Raw genomic sequence first — 26,669 nt, 5'->3', positions numbered from 1 at the left:
GTGGAATTCATTTGGTAATCAGACAGCGAGCGAAGTAATACGTTCAGAAAGGTACGTACGCTTTATTTTCATCAACTACTTACATATACCCGGTATGTCTGTGGACGGTGTGTTCAGTAAAGGGATTTTTGTCATATCGACTCTACAACCTTAACACGCATGCGCAAAGCTGATGTAAACAAACACAGGTAACACTTATTTTGCAGCCAGCTAGAACAATCAGTTACTCATTACAATATACAAAATACTATATGATGTTCAAGTTTAGGTGACAAACATGAACTTGCACCCAAACTTGAATAGAAGACGTGTTTGCATCAACTCTCAGCGCTGTATTGACGAAGGGAGGGCTGCCAGGTGTATATATTTACTTGATGACAGACGGAGAACGCTGTCTGTAATGAAGTTTTTGTCTACACCTGAGTCCATAATGAAGGTGTTTTGTGCATTTTTAGTCTATCTTCAAGTGTATACAACCTCGGTCGAGAGTTCAGTGACGCCGTATTATCAAGGAGGAAGTAGAACTAGTTTTTCCCAACTCACGGCCAAGGAAGTATTAGTTAACAACATGAACAATGACAGTTAGAAATAGTACCTGGTCATCCCGATAGTCAGATTACCACACAGAGTATCTCCCAGGGCGTATTGAATGTCACCCCCCACTGCAGACTAACATGCATGACAGATACTGCTTGTGCCCTCTGGCTTGATAGATGGAATATGTCAGGTGTATCAATAACAGATCGATAGTATGCACAGGCAGCCACGTACATGAGTAGCCTGCAGAGTTGTCTCCCTTAGGTACGTGCACTTGACACTATGTCTGTGTTACGGGTCACTATGTCTGTGTTACGGGTCACTATGTCTGTGTTACGGGTCACTATGTCACTGTTACGGGTCACTATGTCTGTGTTACGGGTCACTATGTCTGTGTTACGGGTCACTATGTCTGTGTTACGGGTCACTATGTCAGTGTTACGGGTCACTATGTCTGTGTTACGGGTCACTATGTCTGTGTTACGGGTCACTATGTCTGTGTTACGGGTCACTATGTCTGTGTTATGGGTCACTATGTCTGTGTTACGGGTCACTATGTCAGTGTTACGGGTCACTATGTCTGTGTTACGGGTCACTATGTCTGTGTTACGGGTCACTATGTCTGTGTTACGGGTCACTATGTCTGTGTTACGGGTCACTATGTCTATGTTACCAGGGCCGTAGTTAACTTTTCTTACTAAGGGGGAGCACTATCAATGTTAAAAGAGTGTTAAATCAATATTTTGATGCATAAAAAGTAATCTGTAAAATGTAGGGAGGCACATGAGTACAATGTGTGAAGCCCATTTCTGGTGACCCCCACCGTTATATTGCTGGAATATTGCTAAAAGCGGCGTAAAACCATACTCACTCACTCACTCACTCTGTACTGAGTCAGCCAGGAAGCAGGAAGGATATGGTCATCGTGGCATTGAATCCCTGAATCATGCAGCTGACTGTTACCTGCCTCGTCATTGCATCCTGCAGTCAATATGACTCAGTTATCGATCTGTTAAATCATTTAATTAAGCTGTCACACTCCCTTCAGTGTAAAGGTGTGGGTATATTGTCCTTGTAACTTCCAACACGTCTTACAGATTCATACACATGTGGAGATCCGTACACATACAGTACACCATATCTAACGTCGGGTTAAGATCCGTACACATACAGTACACCAGATCTAACGTCGGGTTAAGATCCGTACACATACAGTACACCATACCTAACGTCGGGTCAAGATCCGTACACACACAGTGCACCATATCTAACGTCGGGTTAAGATCCGTACACATACAGTACACCATACCTAACGTCGGGTTAAGATCCGTACACATACAGTGCACCATATCTAACGTCGGGTTAAGATCCGTACACATACAGTGCACCATATCTAACGTCGGGTTAAGATCCGTACACATACAGTGCACCATATCTAACGTCGGGTCAAGATCCGTACACATACAGTGCACCATATCTAACGTCGGGTTAAGATCCGTACACATACAGTGCACCATATCTAACGTCGGGTTAAGATCCGTACACATACAGTGCACCATATCTAACGTCGGGTCAAGATCCGTACACATACAGTACACCATATCTAACGTCGGGTTAAGATCCGTACACATACAATACACCATATCTAACGTCGGGTTAAGATCTGAACACATACAGTACACCATATCTAACGTCGGGTTAAGATTCGTCACGGATCTCCTCACTGTGGCGGAGTCGGCAGGACGCAGGAGGTTTGTTTGTTGTGATTGTTTGTTGTTTTATGCCGCACTCAGCAATATTCCAGCTATATGGCGTCGGTCTGTTCATAATAGAGTCTGGACGAGACAATCCAGTGATCAACATCATAAGCATCAGTCTACGCAGTTGGGATACGATGACATGTGTCAACCAAGTCGGGGAGAATAACCACTCGATGCCGTTAGTCACCTCTTACGACAAGCATGGGTTACTGTAGACCAAATCTAACCCGGATGTTCACAGGCTGGACGTATGAGGTCATGGATTGAATTCCAGGTGTAGATATGTAAGTAGTCCCTTATCAGTGCTACTGCACTCCCGTTCTTTGGTCGAGTGTCGAGTTTTGGCGTCTTGGAGAGTACAGCCTGTATCCTGCACGTAACCTGTGAACATTTACCTCACCAGCCCTTACTTAACCCGAATCACTGGTAGAAGGCACTTTCTACACACATGGTGACAATAGTTTCTGAAATGTCATCGAGTGAACCGGATGAAAGCGAGAAATCTGCACTGACGAGACAGACAGTCCACTCAGCTGCAAAGTGTCGTCAACTGAGACGCATGTATACACATACGGGAAGCCCGACTTGGATGAGGACGAGGTTAAACGTCACGTGACAGAATATTGCCCGAGTGAGTGAGTTTAGTGTTTCGGCGCACTCAGCACTATTCCAGCTATATGGCAGCGGTCTGTAGATAATCGAGTTTGGACGAGACAATCCAGTGATCGACATCATGAGCATAGGTGTACGCAATTGGGATACGATGACATGTGCCAACCAGTTCGGGGAGAATGACTAAACCCGTTAGTCGCCTCTAACGACAAGCATGGGTTACTGAAGTTCATTGCTAACCCGGATATCTTCACGGGTCATAAGTCACGACCTGTAGACTGGCGGCGGTCTGTCCATACGTGCAATATGCCGCTCTAACGGGATGTTATGATAGGCATGGTAGTAATATCACAACTTGAACACATGTGACAAGCGTTCCTTTGTGTACCATGACATAAGCTTTAACAATTAGCGACTGTAACACTCTGTACGAGGGATAGATAAAACCTCTTCCTGCTCCACGTGTGACAGGGATGGCGGATATCGCGCTGTACGACACGACGCAGAACTACACCAGGATCTGTAACGTTAGAAAATCCCCTAAAACATCCTGGCATACAATTACAGCGTATGACCAAATAGCATGTCCATTGGAAAACACAGGCTCTACAAACACGCGCGCACGCACACACACGCTCTACACACACGCTCTACGCACACAGGATCTACACACTACATAAGGAGATAGAGAGATCTGGGGAGATAGACAGAGAGATAGGGAGATAGTGAGAGCGGAGAGAGAGAGAGATAGGGAGATAGTGAGAGTGCACAATACTGACATGGGAAACCCTGTCTATTTATAGCTGTGACGGCATTGTGCTTCCCAGTGACGTGATCGACCTGCTTGTTGACACTTGCAAGCACACGTGACCATTTTTTGCAACATTTGTTTATTACACAAAGCTCTACAAACTTCCTTATTGAAGTAGGATGAAAATATCCCGGGTTATTCTTCTGGGAGTTGAAATAGACAGCGGCCACAACCACTTACACATCATGGATCAACAATTCACAGATTCATGGATTATTTCTTTTTTATATGTATTTGCAACAATTTTTTCATATAATAGTTGATATAATGTCATGAATCAAGTATGGAAAGAGATAAAAAGTAAATGAATTCCTTCCAAGGTTAGAGAGGCCATGCTGGCATCAGGGTATTGTATCTAAACACTTTTAGTAAACCATCCAAGGTGGTCGTGTTGTTAGATACACCTGACAACGTTGTTGGTCTGCAGACCACACATGGAACGATGAAGTGACATCACACTAAATATTTTCATCGCAATGCAACAGTATACATGTATACGTGGTGATCATTTAGTCGATAAAACGCACGTGATTCCACGCATGTCAAATGACCTTTCATATCACGTGGTACTCACAGTATATATGATGTCAGAAGTATCCCCAGTGTCGTGTCCATGGTGAGTGAGTGAGTATGATTTTACGTGTTTCTTTTGATCAATATTCTAGCATTTTCGCAGAGGGGGAACACATGGAATGACCTGCCCGCGTTTTATCCATGGGGGAACAGAACCCGGATCTTCGAGGTGACGGTTTAACCACGAGGTTGCCACACTGACATGGTGCCAACATGGAGTCTTCTAGAAATTGGTTTTGTTCTGAAATGAAAGCAAAAGTAGCAACTACAGTCGAAACTGAAAGTGGGTTAATTTCAGGGAACATTAATGACTGGCCTTTCAGGCTTCTCCTATAAATTACTTTCAACGGTTAGTTTTTGAAACACCTAAAGTAGAGTTCAAGCACATGCTCTGAGAGAAAATGCCACTTCTGTGAAAACAATGGCGGGGTGATGTGTCACAGGGCGTTTCAGCTTCGTTGTACAGGCGACTTTCAAGTCCATACATTCCCCAAATAGTCCCGTACATGGGGAGACTTGCCTCCGTTGGGCGAGTAAACTATTCCTATATACTGACACATTGTACACCGTTACTGTCTGAAGTCTATTATGTTCGTTTCTTTGTATGTCTATTTACATATTCACCGTGGTTCAGATATCCGGAAATTCGTTTATCCGGACAATTTCAAGAAAACCACAAGTGTTCGGATAAACGGGGCACGACTGTACATATAATTCTAGACTCGGTTATCTTAATCTGAAGCACTATCACACTTCTATTTTAAGCGATTATCAACCTTTTGTCCTGTGTAAGTTTGTGGTGTTTCAGTACACCAGAAGGGTATGGGTTAGGGTTAGGGTAAGTTTGTGGTGTTTCAGTACACCAGAAGGGTATGGGTTAGGGTTAGGGTAAGTTTGTGGTGTTTCAGTACACCAGAAGGGTATGGGTTAGGGTAAGTCTGTGGTGTTTCAGTACACCAGAAGGGTATGGGTTAGGGTAAGTCTGTGGTGTTTCAGTACACCAGAAGGGTATGGGTTAGGGTAAGTTTGTGGTGTTTCAGTACACCAGAAGGGTATGGGTTAGGGTTAGGGTAAGTTTGTGGTGTTTCAGTACACCAGAAGGGTATGGGCGTTGCCATGAACAGCGCCCTTTCCTTCCGTTACGACTGGTCAGTATTCAAAGAGTTTGAATTCCTGATTTGTTCCGAATAAGACCCTCGTTCTGAAAACAGCCGTCTTGTTAGTTGTAAAACGTTCCGGCTGAACCACATCGACAGTCCTCCCGCATGATGCTGGCATGTGATATAAATGAGGCTTTAAACCTCACTCACTCACTCGCTCACACACACACACCCTCACTCACTCACTCACTCTGGCAAACGGTTACTGTCGCGGACTGAAGTATAGAGTGACCACTGCAATCTCACTGACCAGTGACTGGATGGTCAGCAATGTGTAAAGTGTGATGAATCTGTACTTTTCAGACAATATGACCATGGTGCCAGAGCTAAAGTAACAAGTCTTGCGGTGCCTAGAGCATCTGTCAAGACTAGTCTCCTCTACAAGTTGAGGAGGTGCAGTAGATGCTGCTGAGGATCAACGACCTCCTGACATGCGTGAACACCACGCTGCGACTACTACGACTGTATACAATGCTGCGAATCACGGAGGGCTCTTTTGGCCGAACCACGAGCCATATCTTCTTCACTAAAAATAAAATCGGCACGGGAGCCTCGAGCGACGTTTTCATCGGCGTTGAAAAAGTAAGATTTTCAGGCTTGTATATAAATGTACTTCCAGCGTACTTGAGTCAATTTTGTAAAATACAATCGAAAAGTTTTCGTACCAGTTAGAGCTGATGCATTATTTTTTTCAAATAAGTGTACCTTGAATCCATAACACTACACTGAATACAATAACCATTCACTGCATCAGATGACTGACAACAGAGGACAACATAAAAAAATATAATATAATTAAATTATTTTTTATGACAAAATATTTTCATGACTCACACATTTAGAAAATGATCCCCAAAACAGTTTCTAATAGTCATCATGACCTCTGTTTCCAAGTGTACGTAAATCCCTGTTTGTCTGTGTGGACATTGTGCCGTGGATATCGATGGGTACTAGAAGGTGTCTAACACCAGGTGTCATGCTTTGTGTCACTCATGTTGACTCCGTCAGTATACGTGCTGCTGTCTTTGAAAGGCGACAGGCGACACTCACGCCCTGAAGATCTTCAAGGATGCCCAGTGGAGCAACTCTCAAGAAAACATTCGAGAAGTTGAAGCTTTGACGAAAATGTCCCATCGAAACATTGTGGGGTATTTTAGACGAGAAGAGGAGGTGAGTACTTCCCAAATTTGTGCAACAAATTGTCAGTTGGATGACGTGGAACATGTAGTCCTTGTAGAAATATGACACTGTCTTAAGTCTGGACTGGGTTTACACAATAACTTAATCAAATTTTAGAGGAAAGTTCTTTTAAGGAAGGGCGGTAACCCTTTTATCTTCTACAACAAACAATTTCTAAATGTGTCATTGCAATTTGGAGACGCCTGAAAATATTGAACATTATCTAATTACATGCAAGTAATGTACTTGAGGTTGATGATATGTTTTCTTTAGAAACAGTTTTGGGTCCCAATATCATGTATGGGTCCGTGCAACGGGCAGTTTTAGATTTTGTCTCGTCATCTGGAAAATATGATGTAATCGAGACAGGCTCTCGAATGGCTTAGACAGATTTAGTTCTGTGATTTTAAATCATTTTAACACTCTGCCATATTAACCTACTGCTTTTTTAATGACTGAGTATTTGATGTTTCAGAAATGGAAGTGATTACTTAAGGTTTTTAATCCGTAAGACGAAGCAGAGGTTATTCGATCTAAATTTTAGAAATGTATACATCTATTCAAATGAATATTAATAGTGCTGTCATTTCTGTTTTGTTATCTAAACGATTCCTTTTGGCCATGTAATAACCTGTGATTTATATTAAGTCAAATTAATGTGTTGGGGGCAAATAGGCCTCTTACTGGCCCACGTCGCCCTAAAACTATAAAACCAACCAAACAACCAACCAACCACCCAACAACAAACAATTCAGGGTCGGGAATCTTGGTATATTATATACTTAGAAACGCACCTTTATAAAACATAGATTTTATTGCTGATCCTGCACTTACATGAAAGAATTCCGAAAACCCATTCACTGATATTGGGACCTGGTTCTGTGTTTGTGGATGAAACAATGTTGAAGGTTGTCCATGTGTTTTCAATGTGACCTATGTTTGGCTAGTACGGCACCGGTAAAAGTGTTCTGGTGATGGAGTACTGCTCGGGGGGAAGCCTGCACTCCTTTCTCCAACAGCCAGAGTATATGAATGGCCTTGATGACAAACAGTTCCTCATCTTTCTAAACGATACGTGTAAGTAGCATTCGCTTTGTTTAGGCTGCTGCTGCTGCTGCTGTGTCTATATCGCCATTAGGAACCGCGAGAAGGATCGGTTTGACTAGTTGTACTGTGACGGTGTGGTGATGACTCTGTTGACTAGTTGTACTGTGACGGTGTGGTGATGACTCTGTTGACTAGTTGTACTGTGACGGTGTGGTGATGACTCTCTTGACAAGTTGTACTGTGACGGTGTGGTGATGACTCTCTTGACAAGTTGTACTGTGACGGTGTGGTGATGACTGTTGACAAGTTGTACTGTGACGGTGTAGTGATGACTGTTGACAAGTTGTACCGTGACGGTGTAATGATGACTCTGTTGTCAAGTTGGACCGTGACGATGTAGTGATGACTCTGTTGACAAGTTGTACCGTGACGGTGTGGTGATGACTCTGTTGACAAGTTGTACCGTGACGGTGTGGTGATGACTCTCTTGACAAGTTGTACCGTGACGGTGTGGTGATGACTCTGTTGACAAGTTGTACCGTGACGGTGTGGTGATGACTCTGTTGACAAGTTGTACCGTGACGGTGTAGTGATGACTCTGTTGACAAGTTGTACCGTGACGGTTTAGTGATGACTCTGTTGTCAAGTTGTACTGTGACGGTGTAGTGATGACTCTGTTGACAAGTTGTACCATGACGGTGTAGTGATGACTCTGTTGTCAAGTTGTACCATGACGGTGTAGTGATGACTCTGTTGTCAAGTTGTACCATGACGGTGTAGTGATGACTCTGTTGTCAAGTTGTACCGTGACGGTGTAGTGATGACTGTTGACAAGTTGTACCGTGACTCTGTTGACAAGTTGTAGTGATGACTCTGTTGACAAGTTGTACCGTGACGGTGTAGTGATGACTCTGTTGTCAAGTTGTACCGTGACGGTGTAGTGATGACTCTGTTGTCAAGTTGTACCGTGACGGTGTAGTGATGACTCTGTTGACAAGTTGTACCGTGACGGTGTAGTGATGACTCTGTTGACAAGTTGTACCGTGACGGTGTGTGATGACAACTGATTGACCGTGACGGTGTAGTGATGACTCTGTTGACAAGTTGTACCGTGACGGTGTAGTGATGACTCTGTTGACAAGTTGTGATGACCGTGACGGTGTAGTGATGACTCTGTTGACAAGTTGTACCGTGACGGTGTAGTGATGACTCTGTTGACAAGTTGTACCGTGACGGTGTAGTGATGACTCTGTTGACAAGTTGTACCGTGACGGTGTAGTGATGACTCTGTTGTCAAGTTGTACTGTGACGGTGTAGTGATGACTCTGTTGACAAGTTGTACTGTGACGGTGTAGTGATGACTCTGTTGACAAGTTGTACCGTGACGGTGTAGTGATGACTCTGTTGACAAGTTGTACTGTGACGTAGTGATGACTCTGTTGACAAGTTGTACCGTGACGGTGTAGTGATGACTCTGTTGACAAGTTGTACCGTGACGGTGTGCGTGATGACTCTGTTGACAAGTTGTACCGTGGACGGTGTAGTGATGACTCTGTTGACAAGTTGTACCGTGACAAGTGTGTAGTGATGACTCTGTTGACAAGTTGTACCATGACGGTGTGGTGATGACTCTGTTGACAAGTTGTACCGTGACGGTGTAGTGATGACTCTGTTGACAAGTTGTACCATGACGGTGTAGTGATGACTCTGTTGTCAAGTTGTACCGTGACGGTGTAGTGATGACTCTGTTGACAAGTTGTACCAAGGTTGTGACTCTGTTGTCAAGTTGTACGTGACGGTGTAGTGATGACTCTGTTGTCAAGTTGTACCGTGACGGTGTAGTGATGACTCTGTTGTCAAGTTGTACCGTGACGGTGTAGTGATGACTCTGTTGTCAAGTTGTACCGTGACGGTGTAGTGATGACTCTGTTGACAAGTTGTACCGTGACGGTGTAGTGATGACTCTGTTGTCAAGTTGTACCGTGACGGTGTACCGTGTTGCGGACGGTAGTGATGACTCTGTTGACAAGTTGTACCATGACGGTGTAGTGATGACTCTGTTGACAAGTTGTACCGTGACGGTGTAGTGATGACTCTGTTGTCAAGTTGTACCATGACGGTGTAGTGATGACTCTGTTGTCAAGTTGTACCGTGACGGTGTAGTGATGACTCTGTTGTCAAGTTGTACCGTGACGGTGTAGTGATGACTCTGTTGTCAAGTTGTACCGTGACGGTGTAGTGATGATGACTCTGTTGTCAAGTTGTACCGTGACGGTGTAGTGATGACTCTGTTGTCAAGTTGTACCGTGACGGTGTAGTGATGACTCTGTTGACAAGTTGTACCGTGACGGTGTAGTGATGACTCTGTTGTCAAGTTGTACCGTGACGGTGTGACTCTGTGATGACTCTGTTGTCAAGTTGTACCGTGACGGTGTAGTGATGACTCTGTTGTCAAGTTGTACCGTGACTCTGTAGTGATGACTCTGTTGTCAGTTGTACCATGACGGTGTAGTGATGACTCTGTTGTTACCGTATGACTCTGTAGTGATGACTCTGTTGTCAAGTTGTACTGTGACGGTGTGGTGATGACTCTGTTGTCAAGTTGTACCGTGACGGTGTAGTGATGACTCTGTTGTCAAGTTGTACCGTGACGGTGTAGTGATGACTCTGTTGACAAGTTGTACCGTGACGGTGTGGTGATGACTCTGTTGACAAGTTGTACCGTGACGGTGTCGTGATGACTCTGTTGACAAGTTGTACCGTGACGGTGTAGTGATGAATCTGTATTTCATGCAGGTCAAGGATGGAAGTATCTCCGACAACGTGGCTTTGTCCACCGCGACATCAAGCCGGGGAACATATTGCGGGATGAGAAGCCAGATTCTAGGTATGTATGACAATCTGATTGCCGACCAGGTTGTACTAGTATGAGAAGCCAGATTCTAGGTATGTATGACACTCTGATTGCCGGCCAGGTTGTACCGAGATGAGAAGCCAGATTCTAGGTATGTATGACAATCTGATTGCCGGCTAGGTTGTACCGAGATGAGAAGCCAGATTCTAGGTATGTATGACACTGCCAGCTAGGTCTGTAGGATATTCTAGTATGACAATCTGATTGCCGGCTAGGTTGTACCGGGATGAGAAGCCAGATTCTAGGTATGTATGACACTGATTGCCGGCTAGGTTGTACCGGGATGAGAAGCCAGATTCTAGGTATGTATGACACTGATTGCCGGCCAGGTTGTACCAAGATCAACCACGTCATCACGGGCTCATGTTCACCGTATCGCTTGGATCGGTTTGAGGGACCCTGACTGTTTAAAGCCTCCTGTCTACGTACTTAAACGTTAACTAGGCAATGTTGGTGTGTTCGTGTTACAATAAAGTGTAATACTTAAAGTTTAATTATTTACAGAGTTTTTCCCTTGCAGTGTGGTCTACAAGCTGGCTGACTTTGGGGCCAGCAAGAGAGTTGACAAGGACAATGGCGAGTTTATGTCTCTCGCTGGCACCGAGGAGTATCTGGTACGTCTTAATCGATATCCTCTGAAGTCATGGTGTTTAGAACTAGTTTAGGGAGGATGTGACGAGGTGTGCATCTATCTTAAATTCCCCGTGAAGAGGAAATATTGCTGGAAGCGGCGTAAAATCTACAGTCCTTCATCACACAGCTTGCTTGAGGCATCACACAGTGGCGTAAATGATCGCGGTGCATTTGTACAGCCATAAATTATATCTTTTGTCCATGGGACGGGCAATTTGATTGTCAAACATCACTAGTTACTTATCGCCCCTCTGCCATGTCTGACTGGAAAAATTGCTAAAACACTGAAACATTCTCTTCATGAAGTCACTGATTGTCTCTGTCAGCTATATACAGGAGATAATGCAGTATGATATCTGCAGATTTTAAGCATTCCTATCATCATCATCATCATCATCATGATGTTTATTACTGTCGTCAGCATCCAGCGATGTATGAAAAGGCCTTCATGGGTAGCGGTGGCAATACGGTGTTCAACGAGTCCGCAGATCTCTGGAGCCTCGGCGTCACCATCTACCACGCCTGCACCGGCGACATCCCCTTCAAACCTTACGGCGGCGTCCGCAAGAATCGAAGTGTCATGTGAGTGTCATGTAATGTGCAGCAGACCTAGACAACTCACAGTGACAGCAGTGTAGCGGCAGCTGAATGTGTAAATCAGTGTCTGCTAGTTGTAAGTACTGAAAGCCTTCAGGTCGATGCCCACCTATCAGGCTACGTTATGCTGGCGGTGGATAGTGTATACATGGGACCGTGACAGCGTATGTTTGGTCATGTTGTAGGTCCATGATAATCACGGTATGTTTGGTCATGTTTAGGTCCATGATAATCACGGTATGTTTGGTCCGTGTTTTGGTTGGTGATAATCACGGTATGTTTGGTCATGTAGTAGGTCCATGATAATCACGGTATGTTTGGTCATGTTGTAGGTCCATGATAATCACGGTATGTTTGGTCATGTTGTAGGTCAATGACAATCACGGTATGTTTGGTCCATGTTTAGGTTGGTGATAATCACGGTATGTTTGGTCATGTAGTAGGTCCATGATAATCACAGTATGTTTGGTCATGTTGTAAGTCCATGATAATCACGGTATGTTTGGTCATGTTGTAGGTCCATGATAATCACGGTATGTTTGGTCATGTTGTAGGTCCATGATAATCACGGTATGTTTGGTCATGTTTAGGTCCATGATAATCACGGTATGTTTGGTCATATTGTAGGTCCATGATAATCACGGTATGTTTGGTCATGTTGTAGGTCCATGATAATCACGGTATGTTTGGTCATGTTGTAGGTCCATGATAATCACGGTATGTTTGGTCCGTGTTAATCACGGTAGGTTGGTGATAATCACGGTATGTTTGGTCATGTAGTAGGTCCATGATAATCACGGTATGTTTGGTCATGTTGTAGGTCCATGATAATCACGGTATAATTGGTCATGTTGTAGGTCCATGATAATCACGGTATGTTTGGTCATGTTGTAGGTCCATGATAATCACGGTATGTTTGGTCATGTTGTAGGTCCATGATAATCACGGTATGTTTGGTCCGTGTTTTGGTTGGTGATAATCACGGTATGTTTGGTCATGTAGTAGGTCCATGATAATCACGGTATGTTTGGTCATGTTGTCATGGTCCATGATAATCACGGTATGTTTGGTCATGTTGTAGGTCCATGATAATCACGGTATGTTTGGTCATATTGTAGGTTCATGATAATCACGGTATGTTTGGTCATGTTTTGTTTAGGTCCATGATAATCACGGTATGTTTTGTCCGTGTTTTAGGTCCATGATAATCACGGTATGTTTGGTCCGTGTTGAAGGTCCATGATAATCACGGTATGTTTGGTCATGTTGAAGGTCCATGATAATCACGGTATGTTTGGTCATGTTGTAGGTTCATGATGATCACATGCAAACCACCAGGGACGATATCAGGAGAGCAACGTTCGCCCTCTGAAGACATCAGGTGGAAGAGGACGCTACCAGACACATGCAATCTGTCACCGTGAGTAACCACGTCACCCGTCACTCGTCACTGTCACCTTGCTCATTATGCTACTCTCAGTCGGATCCAGACACGACCACAAGTCACAGCGATTCAGCTGACAGCATGCACACTGCTGTGTCTTCAGATTTCCAAATGTCTCACAGCACATTGTGGATCTCAACCTGTAATGGGCCGTGGTCCAACACAATCATGTAGCTGCCTCTGTTACGGTCCTTATATACACATGTCCTTTGATTGAGCATCGCCTGAATCCATAGGCAATGTTTGAAATTTTGGCACTAACAGGTGCTCATTCCCTGGACATAGTTCACACAGCTCCTCGCAATAGTTATGTGTGGCAAGTTAACGTGTTGCGGATGGCCTGAGCATATTATGGAAAGTGCACTACAGATTGTTTGACATGACAAGAGGTAGACACATGGCAGCGGTGGAGAGTCGGGCTTTAAGATGGATCGTTATCCGACCAACGTCCCTTGGTCACATGCAGGTCTGGCATTTCGCAGGTCCTGAGCAGACCGTAACTTGAGGGCATGGCGGTTTATTGGTCTGTTGAAAGTCGCCATCTTGTACTCGTTACCGACGGCCGTTGTCGCGTATGGAGGCGTCGCGAGTATGCGTATCACCAGAAGATGATCCATGCAGGTGAAAGCTTTGATGGTGGCTCAGTAATGGGTGTGGGGTTGCTCATTGGTCTAAGTTACTGAACACCTCGATCGGTCGAGCAACATGTTGGTAACCATTCCCTTGCCAGACATCCAGTAGTCATTGATCACAACCTCCACCGAAGCATTACCATCCTCTTGTTCAAAATCTGCAGCAATTAAAGCTGGCACTCCTTGAGACATGGCAGAGGGATCCGCTACCTCGATGCTACATTGTCGGTATTCAAGGGTACTGGCAGATGTCATCCATGCAGGGTGTGGTTACACCAGGTGCTGGTGTGGTCGCCAGTGCTGGCAGATGTCATCCATGGCAGGTGTGGTTACACCAGGTCCTGGTGTGGTCGCCAGTGCTGGCAGATGTCATCCATGCAAGGTGTGGTTACACCAGGTGCTGGTGTGGTCGCCAGTGCTGGCAGATGTCATCCATGCGAGGTGTGGTTACACCAGGTCCTGGTGTGGTCGCCAGTGCTGGCAGATGTCATCCATGCAAGGTGTGGTTACACCAGGTCCTGCGCCAGTGCTGGCAGATGTCATCCATGCAAGGTGTTACACCAGGTCCTGGTGTGGTCGCGAGTGCTGGCAGATGTCATCACGACAGTCATTCTTGGAGAACTGTGTGACAATCAGATCGGTGGCGTAATCATGTTGACCATATTATCCGGCATTAGTCCCTTGGTGTTCACGTTTTTGTGTAGTCCTCTCAAATTGCAAGTAAGTTGTTACCAAATTTCATTTTCAGTTTTATTTTTGCTTTAGTCAGAAAAATATGTTACTGTTACAATTTAAATATGCGGCATTTGGTTTTCACAGCATACACAGCTTACAGAGAAAAGTGGGTGGTGCTTGATTTTATGTGCATAGATGCAACTTATGTTTTTACTATTTTGAATAGCGGTAACTCTGGACCCAGAGTTCATGATGCAGACTGATAATACAACTTGGATATGCTGACTGATTGCAGGGCTATTCGAGAGGGGACGGCGTCGATTATAGCTGGTCTGTTAGAAGCAGATCGGAATCGGCAGTGGACGTTCCAGACACTGGAGAACTCTGTACAGCGGCTGGTCAGTCTGAAGAAGTTCACAGTAATCAGTGCTGAAGATGCGGCACTCCACAACATCTATACCTCACGATCACCTAGGTAGGGGCCCATGCCAACAGATGCAGCTTGTCTATAAATCTCCTTCTATGTTTAGGAGAAAAGGGGTTGGCAAGAGGAGAAAGCGGTTGGAAGGAGAGGAGAAGGGGGGTGGCAGGAGATGGGGAAAGGGGTTAGCAGGAGATGGGTGGTTGGCAGGAGATGGGGGTTGGCAGGAGATGGGGGTTGGCAGGAGATGGGGAAAGGGGTTGGCAGGAGATGGGGGTTAGCAGGAGATCGGGGGTTGGCAGGAGATGGGGGTTAGCAGGAGATGGGGGAAAGGGTTGGCAGGAGATGGGGAAAGGGGTTGGCAGGAGATGGGGGTTAGCAGGAGATCGGGGTTGGCAGGAGATGGGGGTTAGCAGGAGATGGGGGGAAAGGGGTTGGCAGGAGATGGGGAAAGGGGTTGGCAGGAGATGGGGAAAGGGGTTGGCAGGAGATGGGGGTTAGCAGGAGATCGGGGGTTGGCAGGAGATGGGGAGTTAGCAGGAGATGGGGAAAGGGAGTTGGCAGGAGATGGGGGGTTAGCAGGAGATCGGGGTTGGCAGGAGATGGGGGTTGGCAGGAGATGGGGAAAGGGGGTTGGCAGGAGATGGGGGTTAGCAGGAGATCGGGGGTTGGCAGGAGATGGGGGTTGGCAGGAGATGGGGAAAGGGTTGGCAGGAGATGGGGAAGAGGTTGGCAGGAGATGGGGGTTGGCAGGAGATGGGGGTTGGCAGGAGATGGGGAAGGGATTGGCAGGAGATCGGGAAGGGAGTTGCCAGGTGGGGAGAAAGGGGTTGCCAGGAGAGGAGGTTGAAGAGAGAAGCCAGTTGATATCATTTCGACCAACACCGTATATTTATACATTATTTTTCTGGCAATTTCTGGAAAGAAATCGTCTGTCACTCTGCCTTCCTAGCGGCAGTTCCGAGATATTGCGTGTTCTTCAAGGATTCTACTTTACTGATGAAAAGTTAACGGTAACCAGCAAGTAGTGTTGCATGTATGGGGGTCATGTGATTTCCTAATTTCTAGACCTACGTAGTCTTGACGTTATTGTATGCTTGTGCTTTGTGTCCCAGAATACTGGAGTTCGAATCATTCAGTCCATAAAAATCGTTGCCAATATGTCATATGAGAATATGATTTAAGTGTTCAGTGAGATGTTTCATCCACCTGGTGTTGGGGAGCGGTGGCTGTTCAGTGCCTGTTCTGGAAATGGAACCATCTAAGGTTTTTTAAACATTTTTGTTGTCAGCATGTCCGAGCTTCAGGAAGCCATTGCCATGGTGACGGAAGTTCCAGCTCCGCACCAAATGCTCTTCCATCGTGACCAGCGCCTGTGGGAAGTGGTCAGTACTAGTTATCCGTTGACATCAGTCAACGCAGACGAAGAAGAACCAGTCATCCTAGTCAACAAATACGAATCCGAGGAGGACAGTCGCTCCAACCGTGCTCTAGGTACTTCTCCGTGTAGTTACCACGAACCATGTTACGTCAACTTCAGATAGTGCTCAATAATTTCCGTAGTATATTCCAGCCATACCAGCTGTAAACTCACTTAGCAAACATGAGCTGTATAAATGTGGATTGTTCTGTTTTGCCAGATCAACCATCAACGTTTGGAGCCCGTCCATCTCTAGATTCCGACATGAAGACAGCGTCTAAACTCTGTGTGTTTGTGTTCCGCCTCCTCCTACAAGTGATCGCCTCAGCCAGGGTGGAGAAGGGTCAGCAGCGAGCTAAGCTGTCACTGTGGTAGGAACTTTCATCCCACTCGTCCCATCACCAGTTGAATACAATCGATAATATCGATAAAACACTCTCAGTATCTATGGACCACTTTCAAACAGTTATCACACCAGGCTTTCCGAGATCAGCAGTACATGTGAAACAGATCAGGTGACGTCACTGTTACGGTGTGCTCACCACCCCTATGGAGGCTGGGCCACTCGGCGCCGATCATGTTGGTGACGTCACTGCTGCGGTGTGCCCACCACCCCTATGGAGGCTGGGCCACTCGGCGCCGATCATGTTGGTGACGTCACTGCTGCGGTGTGCCCACCACCCCTATGGAGGCTGGGCCACTCCGCCGATCATGTTGGTGACGTCACTGCTGCGGTGGGGAGGCTGGGCCACTCGGCGCCGATCATGTTGGTGACGTCACTGCTGCGGTGTGCACACCACCCCTATGGAGGCTGGGCCACTCGGCGTCGATCATGTTGGTGACGTCAGTGCTGCGGTGTGCACACCACCCTATGGAGGCTGGGCCACTCGGCGCCGATCATGTTCTGGGATGTTTGTTTGAGCATGTTTCTCACTGTGTGTGAAAAGACAGACATATTAAGGAGATCCATCCATTTGGGTTTCATTACATGTTGTCTTTAACATCCTGTGTGATTGGTTTCTGTATATGTTTAACGTGTGATAATTTACCTAACGAGACATGCAAATGTTTCAACAACTCCGCCAGAAAGGGTACCCCTGTCTGTATTCATGTTTCAACAACTCCGCCAGGAAGGTACCCTATCTGTATTCATGTACCCCGCCAGAAAGGGTATCTGTATTCATGTTTCAACAACTCCGCCAGAAAGGGTACCCCTATCTGTATTCATGTTTCAACAACTCCGCCAGGAAGGTTACCCCTATCTGTATTCATGTTTCAACAACTCCGCCAGAAAGGGTACCCCTATCTATCTGTTTCAACAACTTCATGTTTCATGTTTCAACGACTCCGCCAGGAAGGGTACCCCTATCTGTATTCATGTTTCAACAACTCTGCCAGAAAGGGTACCCTATCTGTATTCATGTTTCAACAACTCCGCCAGGGAAGGGTACCCCTATCTGTATTCATATTTCAGGTCCTGGAAATATTTGTTTACAAAAGGTAGAAAAGTTCCGGGTTTTGTCCGAAAACGTGCCAAGAGAGGTTGTAAGTCCCGCTTCGAAATGATGAGATGTTACGAATCGACAAGGAAGGAAATCAGCCGTGAATCCAACACGACTATAACACAGAACACAAGCACAGCGAAACAGTTGATATTTACAGTAGGTGTACGCTTAGCCGATAGGATACTTATATATACTACTGAACACAAATTATATAGTGACAACATAACGATGGCGTCGCCGTGTTGTGCGTGTGATTCTGTGCCAGGAAACCAGTAGCCATAGTACATACTGGACGGGCAATATAAACACCTAAATCCACTACACGTCATTTTAGAAAATATTGAGAAGTTATATATCGGTAATAACATGGTTTGTGTGAGAGAAGTCACTTGAACGTATTGATTCTTTGAGTGCTATAAATGGATTTTATTGTTTCTCAATGAGATGTTTATGAAAATTCTGACACTTTTAATACAATCACTGATACCAAGTCACGTCAGGTTGCTGTGCAAGTAAATCCTGTTGTCATTAGTCACCTTCTGACGTCAATGTCAGAGAATAACCAGTCTCCGCCGAAACACATTCCACGTCAGTGGCTCAACTGACAAACACCACCTCTTCTCACTTGTTAATGACAGTAAAGTGTGGTTGATAGTAGGCACTGTGCATATGATCCTTGGCACGAGTCTGGGGTTCGAGCCTGGCAACGAGGGGACGCGACTTTAACACACAATATATACTGCATTCAAGCACGGCTATACGTGTTCTGGCGGAAGTTAAATAATTATATTTCTTCAGCTCTGGAATATATTGTTTTCTTCTCCAGATCCATCGGAAACTTTGTCTGCTGAAGAAAGAAATATGTACTTTTAGAAAAAATCTGAACGAAGATTTCGATTTATCGGCCATGAACTCAGGGAGTTTGGATCAATCTGAAAGGTCCTGACATTTATATTATTTAGTTATTGCATCAGCTATAGTTACATTAACTCAGACGGGTTTCAGGAGCAACAATAATTCTATAAATGCATATAGATCATCTCTTCCTGCGTTGAACAACTTTTATATCTGCTCGAGGAAAGAATGTAACTGTCAAATCACTGTTTGACCAAAGATTGTTCTGTAGTCATAATAATTTCTTCACTGTGCATTTCAACTTTATAGTTTTGTATCGTTTCAGTCCCAATACGCTGAAAAGCATGTTTGAAGAAGCAAAATCTATTTTACGAAGAATCCGAAGCAGGAAAAGTTCGCTTCCGCTGTCGGAATGTGAAGAACTTATGCACAAGAAGGACAGGTGAGTTGTAATGGCACAGGAGAATAGAAAAACAATTTGGATGACTATGGGATTTTTGGTACGTGTATATTTCTTGGGTGTAATTCATTCCTTGGAAACGCACCCTTCATTCAAGAAAATCGAGATACAGAAACAGTGTAACGGTATTGGTCATGTGTGAGGCATCATCCGTCCACGTACTTGTATATACATACAAGTGTTAAAAACTCTTTCTTTCTACTTGTCGTAAAATACTCATGACGAGATACAATAAACTTCATGGACTGCATTTATTGTGTATAAATAATTGCTATGGAGCAGATAGTTGTCATAACAAGAGTAATGGCCATTCACGGATTTTAGAAATCAAGGATTCCTGTTGAAAGTGGCTGTTAAAAGATTGGGCTTCACCCATCGTTGAAACACGAAGCCAAATATCACACATCCTCTACATCAGGTCTAACCAAACACAAAACACCCTCATTTCCACATTTCTGTTACAGAATCACACATCTCTACATCAGCACCTCCACACACACGCATCACACACTCTGCCCAGCAGACTGTGGTAACATTAATCTGTGTGTCTCCCTCCACACCCCACATACATCACACACCTCACACATCCACACACACACACACACGCATCACACACCCTCTACTACATCACACACACACGCATCACATCCACACACACACACGCATCACACATCCCTACTACACCTCCACACACACGCATCAGCACCTCCACACACACGCATCACACATCCTCTACATCAGCACCTCCTCCACACACCCATCACTACATCAGCACCTCCACACACACATCACACATCCCCACATCAGCACCTCCACACACACGCATCACACATCCTCTACATCAGCACCTCCACACACACACGCATCACACATCCTACATCAGCACCTCCACACACACGCATCACACACCCCCTACATCAGCACTCTACATCAGCAATCTCCCCCACGCACACGCATCACACATCCTCTACATCAGCACCTCACTCCCTCCACACACACGCATCACACATCACATCAGCACCTCCACACACACGCATCACACACCTCCTACATCAGCACCTCCACACACACGCATCACACACATCCCCTACATCAGCACCTCCACACACACGCATCACACATCCCTCTTACATCAGCACTCTCCACACACACACATCACACACCTACATCAGCACCACACACGCATCACACATCCTCTACATCAGCACTTCCCACACACACGCATCACACATCCCCTACATCAGCACCTCCACACACCAATGCATCACACACACACGCATCACACACACGCTTCAAGCATCAGCACTCACCTCCACACACACACATCACACATCCATATCAGCACTCTCCACACACACGCATCACACATCCTCTACATCAGCACCTCCACACACACGCATCACACATCCTCTACATCAGCACCTCCACACACACACGCATCACACATCCTCTACATCAGCACCTCCACACACACGCATCACACATCCCCTACATCAGCACCTTCCACACACACGTATCACACATCTCCTCTACATCAGCACCTCCTCCACACACACGCATCACACATACCTCTCTACATCACACATCCCCTCCATCACACATCCTCTACATCCAGCACCTCCCACATCACACACACGCATCACACATCCTCTATCAGCACTCACACACACACGCATCACACATCCTCTACATCAGCACCTCCACACACACGCATCACACATCCTCTACATCAGCACTTTCCACACACACGCATCACACATCCTCTACATCAGCACCTCCACACACATCACACATCCCCTTCTACATCAGCACCTTCTACATCACACACCTTAAGCCAGCACCTCCACACGCATCACACACCCCTACATCAGCACTTCCACACACACGCATCACACATCCTCCTACATCAGCACCTCCACACACACGCATCACACATCCTCTCTACATCAGCACCTCCACACACACGCATCACATCCTCTACATCAGCACCTCCACACACACGCATCACACATTGTCCTACATCAGCACCTCCACACACACGCATCACACATCCCCTACATCAGCACCTCCACACACACGCATCACACATCCTCTACATCAGCACCTCCACACACACGCATCACACACCCTACATCAGCACTCCTCCACACACACGCATCACACAATCCCCTTACATCAGCACCTCCACACACACGCATCACACATCCTCTACATCAGCACCTCCACACACACGCATCACACATCCTCTACATCAGCACCTCCACACACACGCATCACACATCCTCTACATCAGCACCTCCACACACACGCATCACACATCCTCTACATCAGCACCTCCACACACACGCATCACACATCCTCTACATCAGCACCTCCACACACACGCATCACACATCCCTACATCAGCACCTCCACACACACGCATCACACATCCTCTTCACATCAGCACCTCCACACACACGCATCACACATCCTCTACATCAGCACCTCCACACACACGCATCACACATCCCCTACATCAGCACCTCCACACACACGCATCACACATCCTCTGGATCCCAGACTACAAACGGATGCAAATAAATGTACAAGATCATGATGCTGTACCTATATATCTTTGTTTGTGACGTACTTAATTCCTACTTACTCAGTGGTGTCCTTGGTTTCCAGGAGGGACTTAGAACAGCTGTGCCAACAAAGCATATCTTCCTGGCAGAACCACTACATGTGTCACAAACACCCATCACATCTCAAGTTCAAGAAATTCAAGAGGTAAATTGACAAGCATGATGAAAAACATAATTGTCTTGAAATCTTCACTGTAAATAGAAGCAAGCACGACAGGTCTAGGACATGGTCTGTGACAATACCCATTTCAGTCCCTGGAAGCATTGTTCTCTGATGTAAAGCGGACATTATTCCAATTTCTACAACTGTTAGCATGAGACCGGGACGAGCATATAAAACATTATCTGCATATAATCATCTCTGTGTAGTATCTGGCAATGACGTAGTATGTTGTGTCGTTCAGGGTGTATCTGGAGCATCAGGAAAGGCTGCTACATTTCCACAAGATGCTCGAGGATCTAGAGTTGGAGAGTACAGTTTTTACTGAAAAACTTAATGAGGTAACTAATTACTTTCCTGCATGTTGCCAGACCAGCGGGGGGTGAGCTGTCTGGAAGTCACTGTGATGCCAGACCAGCGGGGGTGAGCTGTCTTGAAGTCACTGTGATGCCAGACCAGCGGGGGTGAGCTGTCTTGAAGTCACTGTGATGCCAGACCAGCGGGGGTGAGCTGTCTGGAAGTCACTGTGATGCCAGACCAGCAGGGGGTGAGCTGTCTGGAAGTCACTGTGATGCCAGACCAGCGGGGGTGAGCTGTCTTGAAGTCACTGTGATGCCAGACCAGCGGGGGTGAGCTGTCTGGAAGTCACTGTGATGCTGAAACATTCCATGTCCTTGTTTTACTCTCAAATCACGTGACAACAACTTATAGACTGTGATTTACACCGTGGCTTTATAAACAGAGGGAAGAAAAGTTTTCTGAATTGACATCTTCTTTCAGTTGCTTGATAACGGTGTCATCATCTACACCTAAACGTCGCATCTACTGCAACAAACAAGTTGTCAGTGCATAACACGAGTTCTTCATCATCATAGCTTCTGAATGCCACATAAAAAGAACATATGTCACTTTTAACTTGAAATGTATATTTCCAATTGTCATGCTCTAATCTATTTAACATATCACATTCCATTTTAACGTTCCTTTACAAAAACGTAGGACCCTCCCTAAACATAAGGATAGTAATTATATAAGTAGACTCTGTTAAGCCACTGACTTAGCGTGTTTGTGTTGCAGTTTGGACAATCGTCGGACATTGCTTGGAGACATATAGCTTCAAGTATTGCCACGTTGTTTCAGTAAGTAGACTTCGTGGTTGACAGGTGTATGGGTTGTGGCTAGTTACGTCACAGTGTAATATGGACCCGTGGTTGACAGGTGTCTGGGTTGTGGCTAGTTACGTCACAGTGTAATATGGACCCGTGGTTGACAGGTGTATGGGTTGTGGCTAGTTACGTCACAGTGTAATATGGACCCGTGGTTGACATGTGTCTGGGTTGTGGCTAGTTACGTCACAGTGTAATATGGACCCGTGGTTGACAGGTGTATGGGTTGTGGCTAGAATTACGTCACAGTGTAATATGGACCCGTGGTTGACAGGCGTATGGGTTGTGGCTAGTTACGTCACAGTGTAATATGGCCCCGTGGTTGACAGGTGTATGGGTTGTGGCTAGATTACGTCACAGTGTAATATGGACTCATGGTCGACAGATGTATGGGTTGTGGCTAGTTACGTCACAGTGTAATATGGCCCCGTGGTTGACAGGTGTATGGGTTGTCGCTGAATTACGTCACAGTGTAATATGGACTCATGGTCGACAGATGTATGGGTGGTGCCTAGTTACGTCACAGTGTAATATGGACCCGTGGTTGACAGGTGTATGGGTTGTGGCTAGTTACGTCACAGTGTAATATGGACCCGTGGTTGACAGGCGTAGGTTGTGCCCTAATTACGTCACAGTGTAATATGGACCCGTGGTTGACAGGTGTATGGGTTGTGGCTAGTTACGTCACAGTGTAATATGGACCCGTGGTTGACAGGTGTCTGGGTTGTGGCTAGTTACGTCACAGTGTAATATGGACCCGTGGTTGACAGGTGTATGGGTTGTGGCTAGTTACGTCACAGTGTAATATGGACCCGTGGTTGACAGGTGTATGGGTTGTGGCTAGTTTCGTCCTGTGTAATATGGACCCATGGTCGACAGGTGTATGGGTTGTGGCTAGTTACGTCCCTGTGGAATATGGACCCGTGATCGACTGGTGTATGGGTTGTGTCTAGTTACGTCACAGTGTAATATGGACCCGTGATCGACTGGTGTATGGGGCTGTGCATGTTTGCTAGTTACATCAGAGCGTAAGTTCTGCCTGTTGATGGCAAAAGGTTACGACAGGGCGTTACAGGGACCATGGCAGACAGGGGGTGTGTGGTGTGGGGGTGAGGTGGGGAAGAGATAGTTGTGTGACTGGACCTGTGTTTGAAAGTAGTGTGGGTCATACCCATGATTTAGGGTTACCGAAAGTTGAGAACTACTTGAACCTTGCATCAGTATTGTCTTTCTCCAATATCACACTTTCATACAACTTTAATACAACTTTTATACAACTGTACCAATAGTGTACAACACATGTTAGAACTCACTCACTCATTTGTAGGTGTGATCCATCTCCGCGTCCACAGCACAGCGTCAGGCACCTGACAGAAGAAATGCGAAAGCAATAAAAACGGTTTGTTATTTTTTTTTCAATAAATAGTTCCATTGACGTGAATATACCTTTCCTATAAAGTGTCTCCGTTTTCTAGTTCATTGTTTGGATCTTGATCAGCTTAAACATCTTTTGGGCGCATGTTGGAACATTAGGCTTATATTTTATAGGTAGCCATTGCCCACTCATTTCCAGGGCTGCACAGCTGAAATGGCTGCTTACGTTAGTATGTTGTTATACCGTCACTGGGTTCTCTAAGCATATGCTGGTTGCTTTCCTCAGTATCTGGGCATGAATAATTACTTCAATCTCCGGAAATCCAAAACAAAGTACAGGAAGAAATTTGAAATCCTGGTCGCTTCAACAGGGAAAATGAAATTGAATGTATGATGGTAGTTCCGAGCTGTGTTCCCCAGACAAATGACGAGTAAGCCTCGTGGAGCCAGTCGGTCTTCACAACTAATCACGTGTACTTGGTTAATCCTGTCGTTGTACCACAATGCCTACAATGATGTTCACGATGTCAGTCACTGGGATATCTAATCAAGGATGAAATGTATTGAAGGAAATCGGTCCTAGACCTTGATTATTGCCCTAGTTAAACAATTAACATGACAGTAGCAGGAGGTTTGCCAACCTACATTACTAAGAGTACATGTTCATGGACTGTTGTTGTCTTTGTAGGTTTAGGGACCTTATGGACCATCTACCTGAACTGGAGGTGCTTAACATTGATGTCTAAATACATATCGACATGCGTGTGCTTTAGAAGGACTAAGACATATGGACATACAAGAGCCGGGCCTTGTTATCGTGGCGCATATGTTATATTGTGTGTGTAATGTGGAGTGTTGGAGATGCTGACATATATACAAACATTGTGTTGGCTGGACATATGTAAACTCAAGTGCTATGCAAAAAAGCAAATCTGTGATATACTCTGCTGACAACAGGTCAGTGAGTCTGTGTACGTCAATCTGTGAAACACTCTCCGTCAGACAATAGAAGTGTGACGAGATAAGTACATCCCGAAGCAGCTTTGTCACGTGATGTCTGGATATCGCAACAAAGCAAAGCTACAATAACAAGGGATGTACGGATCTTACCGTAATACACAATGTATTGGCCTACAAACATCAACAGGGTTATCTGCCATGGAACCGTATCAAGATCCATCCTAAACTGTGCATTCATAGCCCGACCTTGGAGGAAGACAGTCAGCGAGAAGCGTGACCTGATACAGGATCAGTGCTTGGATATTGGATTTATGGCTGAATCCTGGGTTAAACCAAATGGCGATGGAGCTCTCAGAAGAAATAACGCATGTTGGTAGTTGTATCATCGGCATCTCATGATGCATTTATTCATCGTGTAATAGTCTGACGACAATGGTTATGATTCAGATCCATTTTGATTCAACCTCTGTAAATGTCTATGATCTCAAAAGCTCTGATTTCTATGGTGATGATCTTTTGTCTGATAAATAATGTGAATTATAATGTTTTACATTAATAAAAGTGCATACACCTTTCTCATCTTGTCAGCCACATTCAAAACTGGACACACTTTGGACAGGATTTTACTTGACAATAGTTCCTTACCTCAGATGTCCGGGTAGATGTCTTGCCCTTTCATTATCAAGATGGGCTGAAAAAGAAAAGATAACGAGAAAGTTTAGACAATTTGTCCAAACACAAAATCAACACTAGTCATTTCAGAAACCTGGAGTGTCTGCATTTGTAAGAAACAGCAACTGAGGTCAATGACCTTTCTGAATTGTGTAATGGCATTGACGGGTCCTCATAACCAACACGCATCTGGAACTAAAACGTTGGTAACTGAAGGAGTTCTGACTGGTAAGATCAATGAATTCTGAGTGTTTGTGTCGTCATGCAGTCAGCTCTGGTATAAATGGCAGCTGGAGGTGAAGAGACAGATCTCCAGATGGGCTACAGACACTCCAGAAAGTGCTATGTCACATCTTAGTCGTGTCATTAGACATCAGATTTCACAGGAGGGAATCTTGAACGTTTCAAGTCATATAAAGACCAACCATTGCCTGAACGTGAGAGTAGAGGGAATCTTGAACGTTTCAAGTCATAT

At 45.3% G+C, this 26,669-nt stretch overlaps 1 protein-coding gene across 3 annotated transcripts; it reads left to right on the top strand.

Annotated features, from left to right (window-relative positions):
• Positions 1 to 26,097, top strand: LOC124278769 (inhibitor of nuclear factor kappa-B kinase subunit epsilon-like). 3 transcript variants are annotated; one of them, XM_046714544.1, is made up of 19 exons: positions 1 to 51; positions 5,757 to 6,035; positions 6,486 to 6,623; positions 7,580 to 7,709; positions 10,476 to 10,566; positions 11,114 to 11,207; positions 11,648 to 11,808; positions 13,133 to 13,243; positions 14,870 to 15,049; positions 16,287 to 16,489; positions 16,636 to 16,786; positions 17,890 to 18,076; positions 18,747 to 18,859; positions 19,101 to 19,217; positions 21,906 to 22,007; positions 22,267 to 22,363; positions 23,100 to 23,161; positions 24,516 to 24,587; positions 25,251 to 26,097. In XM_046714544.1, the coding sequence occupies exons 2-18, from the start codon at positions 5,856 to 5,858 to the stop codon at positions 24,580 to 24,582; spliced, it is 2,184 nt and encodes a 727-aa protein (XP_046570500.1). In that variant the 5' UTR covers positions 1 to 51; positions 5,757 to 5,855; the 3' UTR covers positions 24,583 to 24,587; positions 25,251 to 26,097. The 3 variants fall into 3 exon arrangements, with proteins under 3 accessions (XP_046570500.1, XP_046570501.1, XP_046570499.1); XM_046714545.1 differs by lacking the exon at positions 1 to 51 and adding an exon at positions 4,248 to 4,336; XM_046714543.1 differs by lacking the exon at positions 1 to 51 and adding an exon at positions 4,321 to 4,344.
• Positions 26,098 to 26,669: the final 572 nt, after the last annotated feature.

Source organism: Haliotis rubra, unplaced genomic scaffold, assembly GCF_003918875.1.
Source record: "Haliotis rubra isolate DU_JTF1 unplaced genomic scaffold, ASM391887v1 Scf241, whole genome shotgun sequence".
NCBI lineage: Eukaryota > Metazoa > Mollusca > Gastropoda > Lepetellida > Haliotidae > Haliotis > Haliotis rubra.
The sequence above is the reverse complement of the archived record's forward strand: the minus strand, read 5'-3'. Positions and strand labels throughout refer to the sequence as shown.

Bases quoted from the DNA above. Each gene is read 5' to 3' on its own strand.
- LOC124278769 (XM_046714544.1), top strand. From the start codon at position 5,856: ATGCTGCTGAGGATCAACGACCTCCTGACATGCGTGAACACCACGCTG. The intron at 11,809-13,132 runs GTGAGTGTCATG...GTCATGTTGTAG, and splicing joins CGCAAGAATCGAAGTGTCAT to GTTCATGATGATCACATGCA. The intron at 18,860-19,100 runs GTCCTGACATTT...GTATCGTTTCAG, and splicing joins AGTTTGGATCAATCTGAAAG to TCCCAATACGCTGAAAAGCA.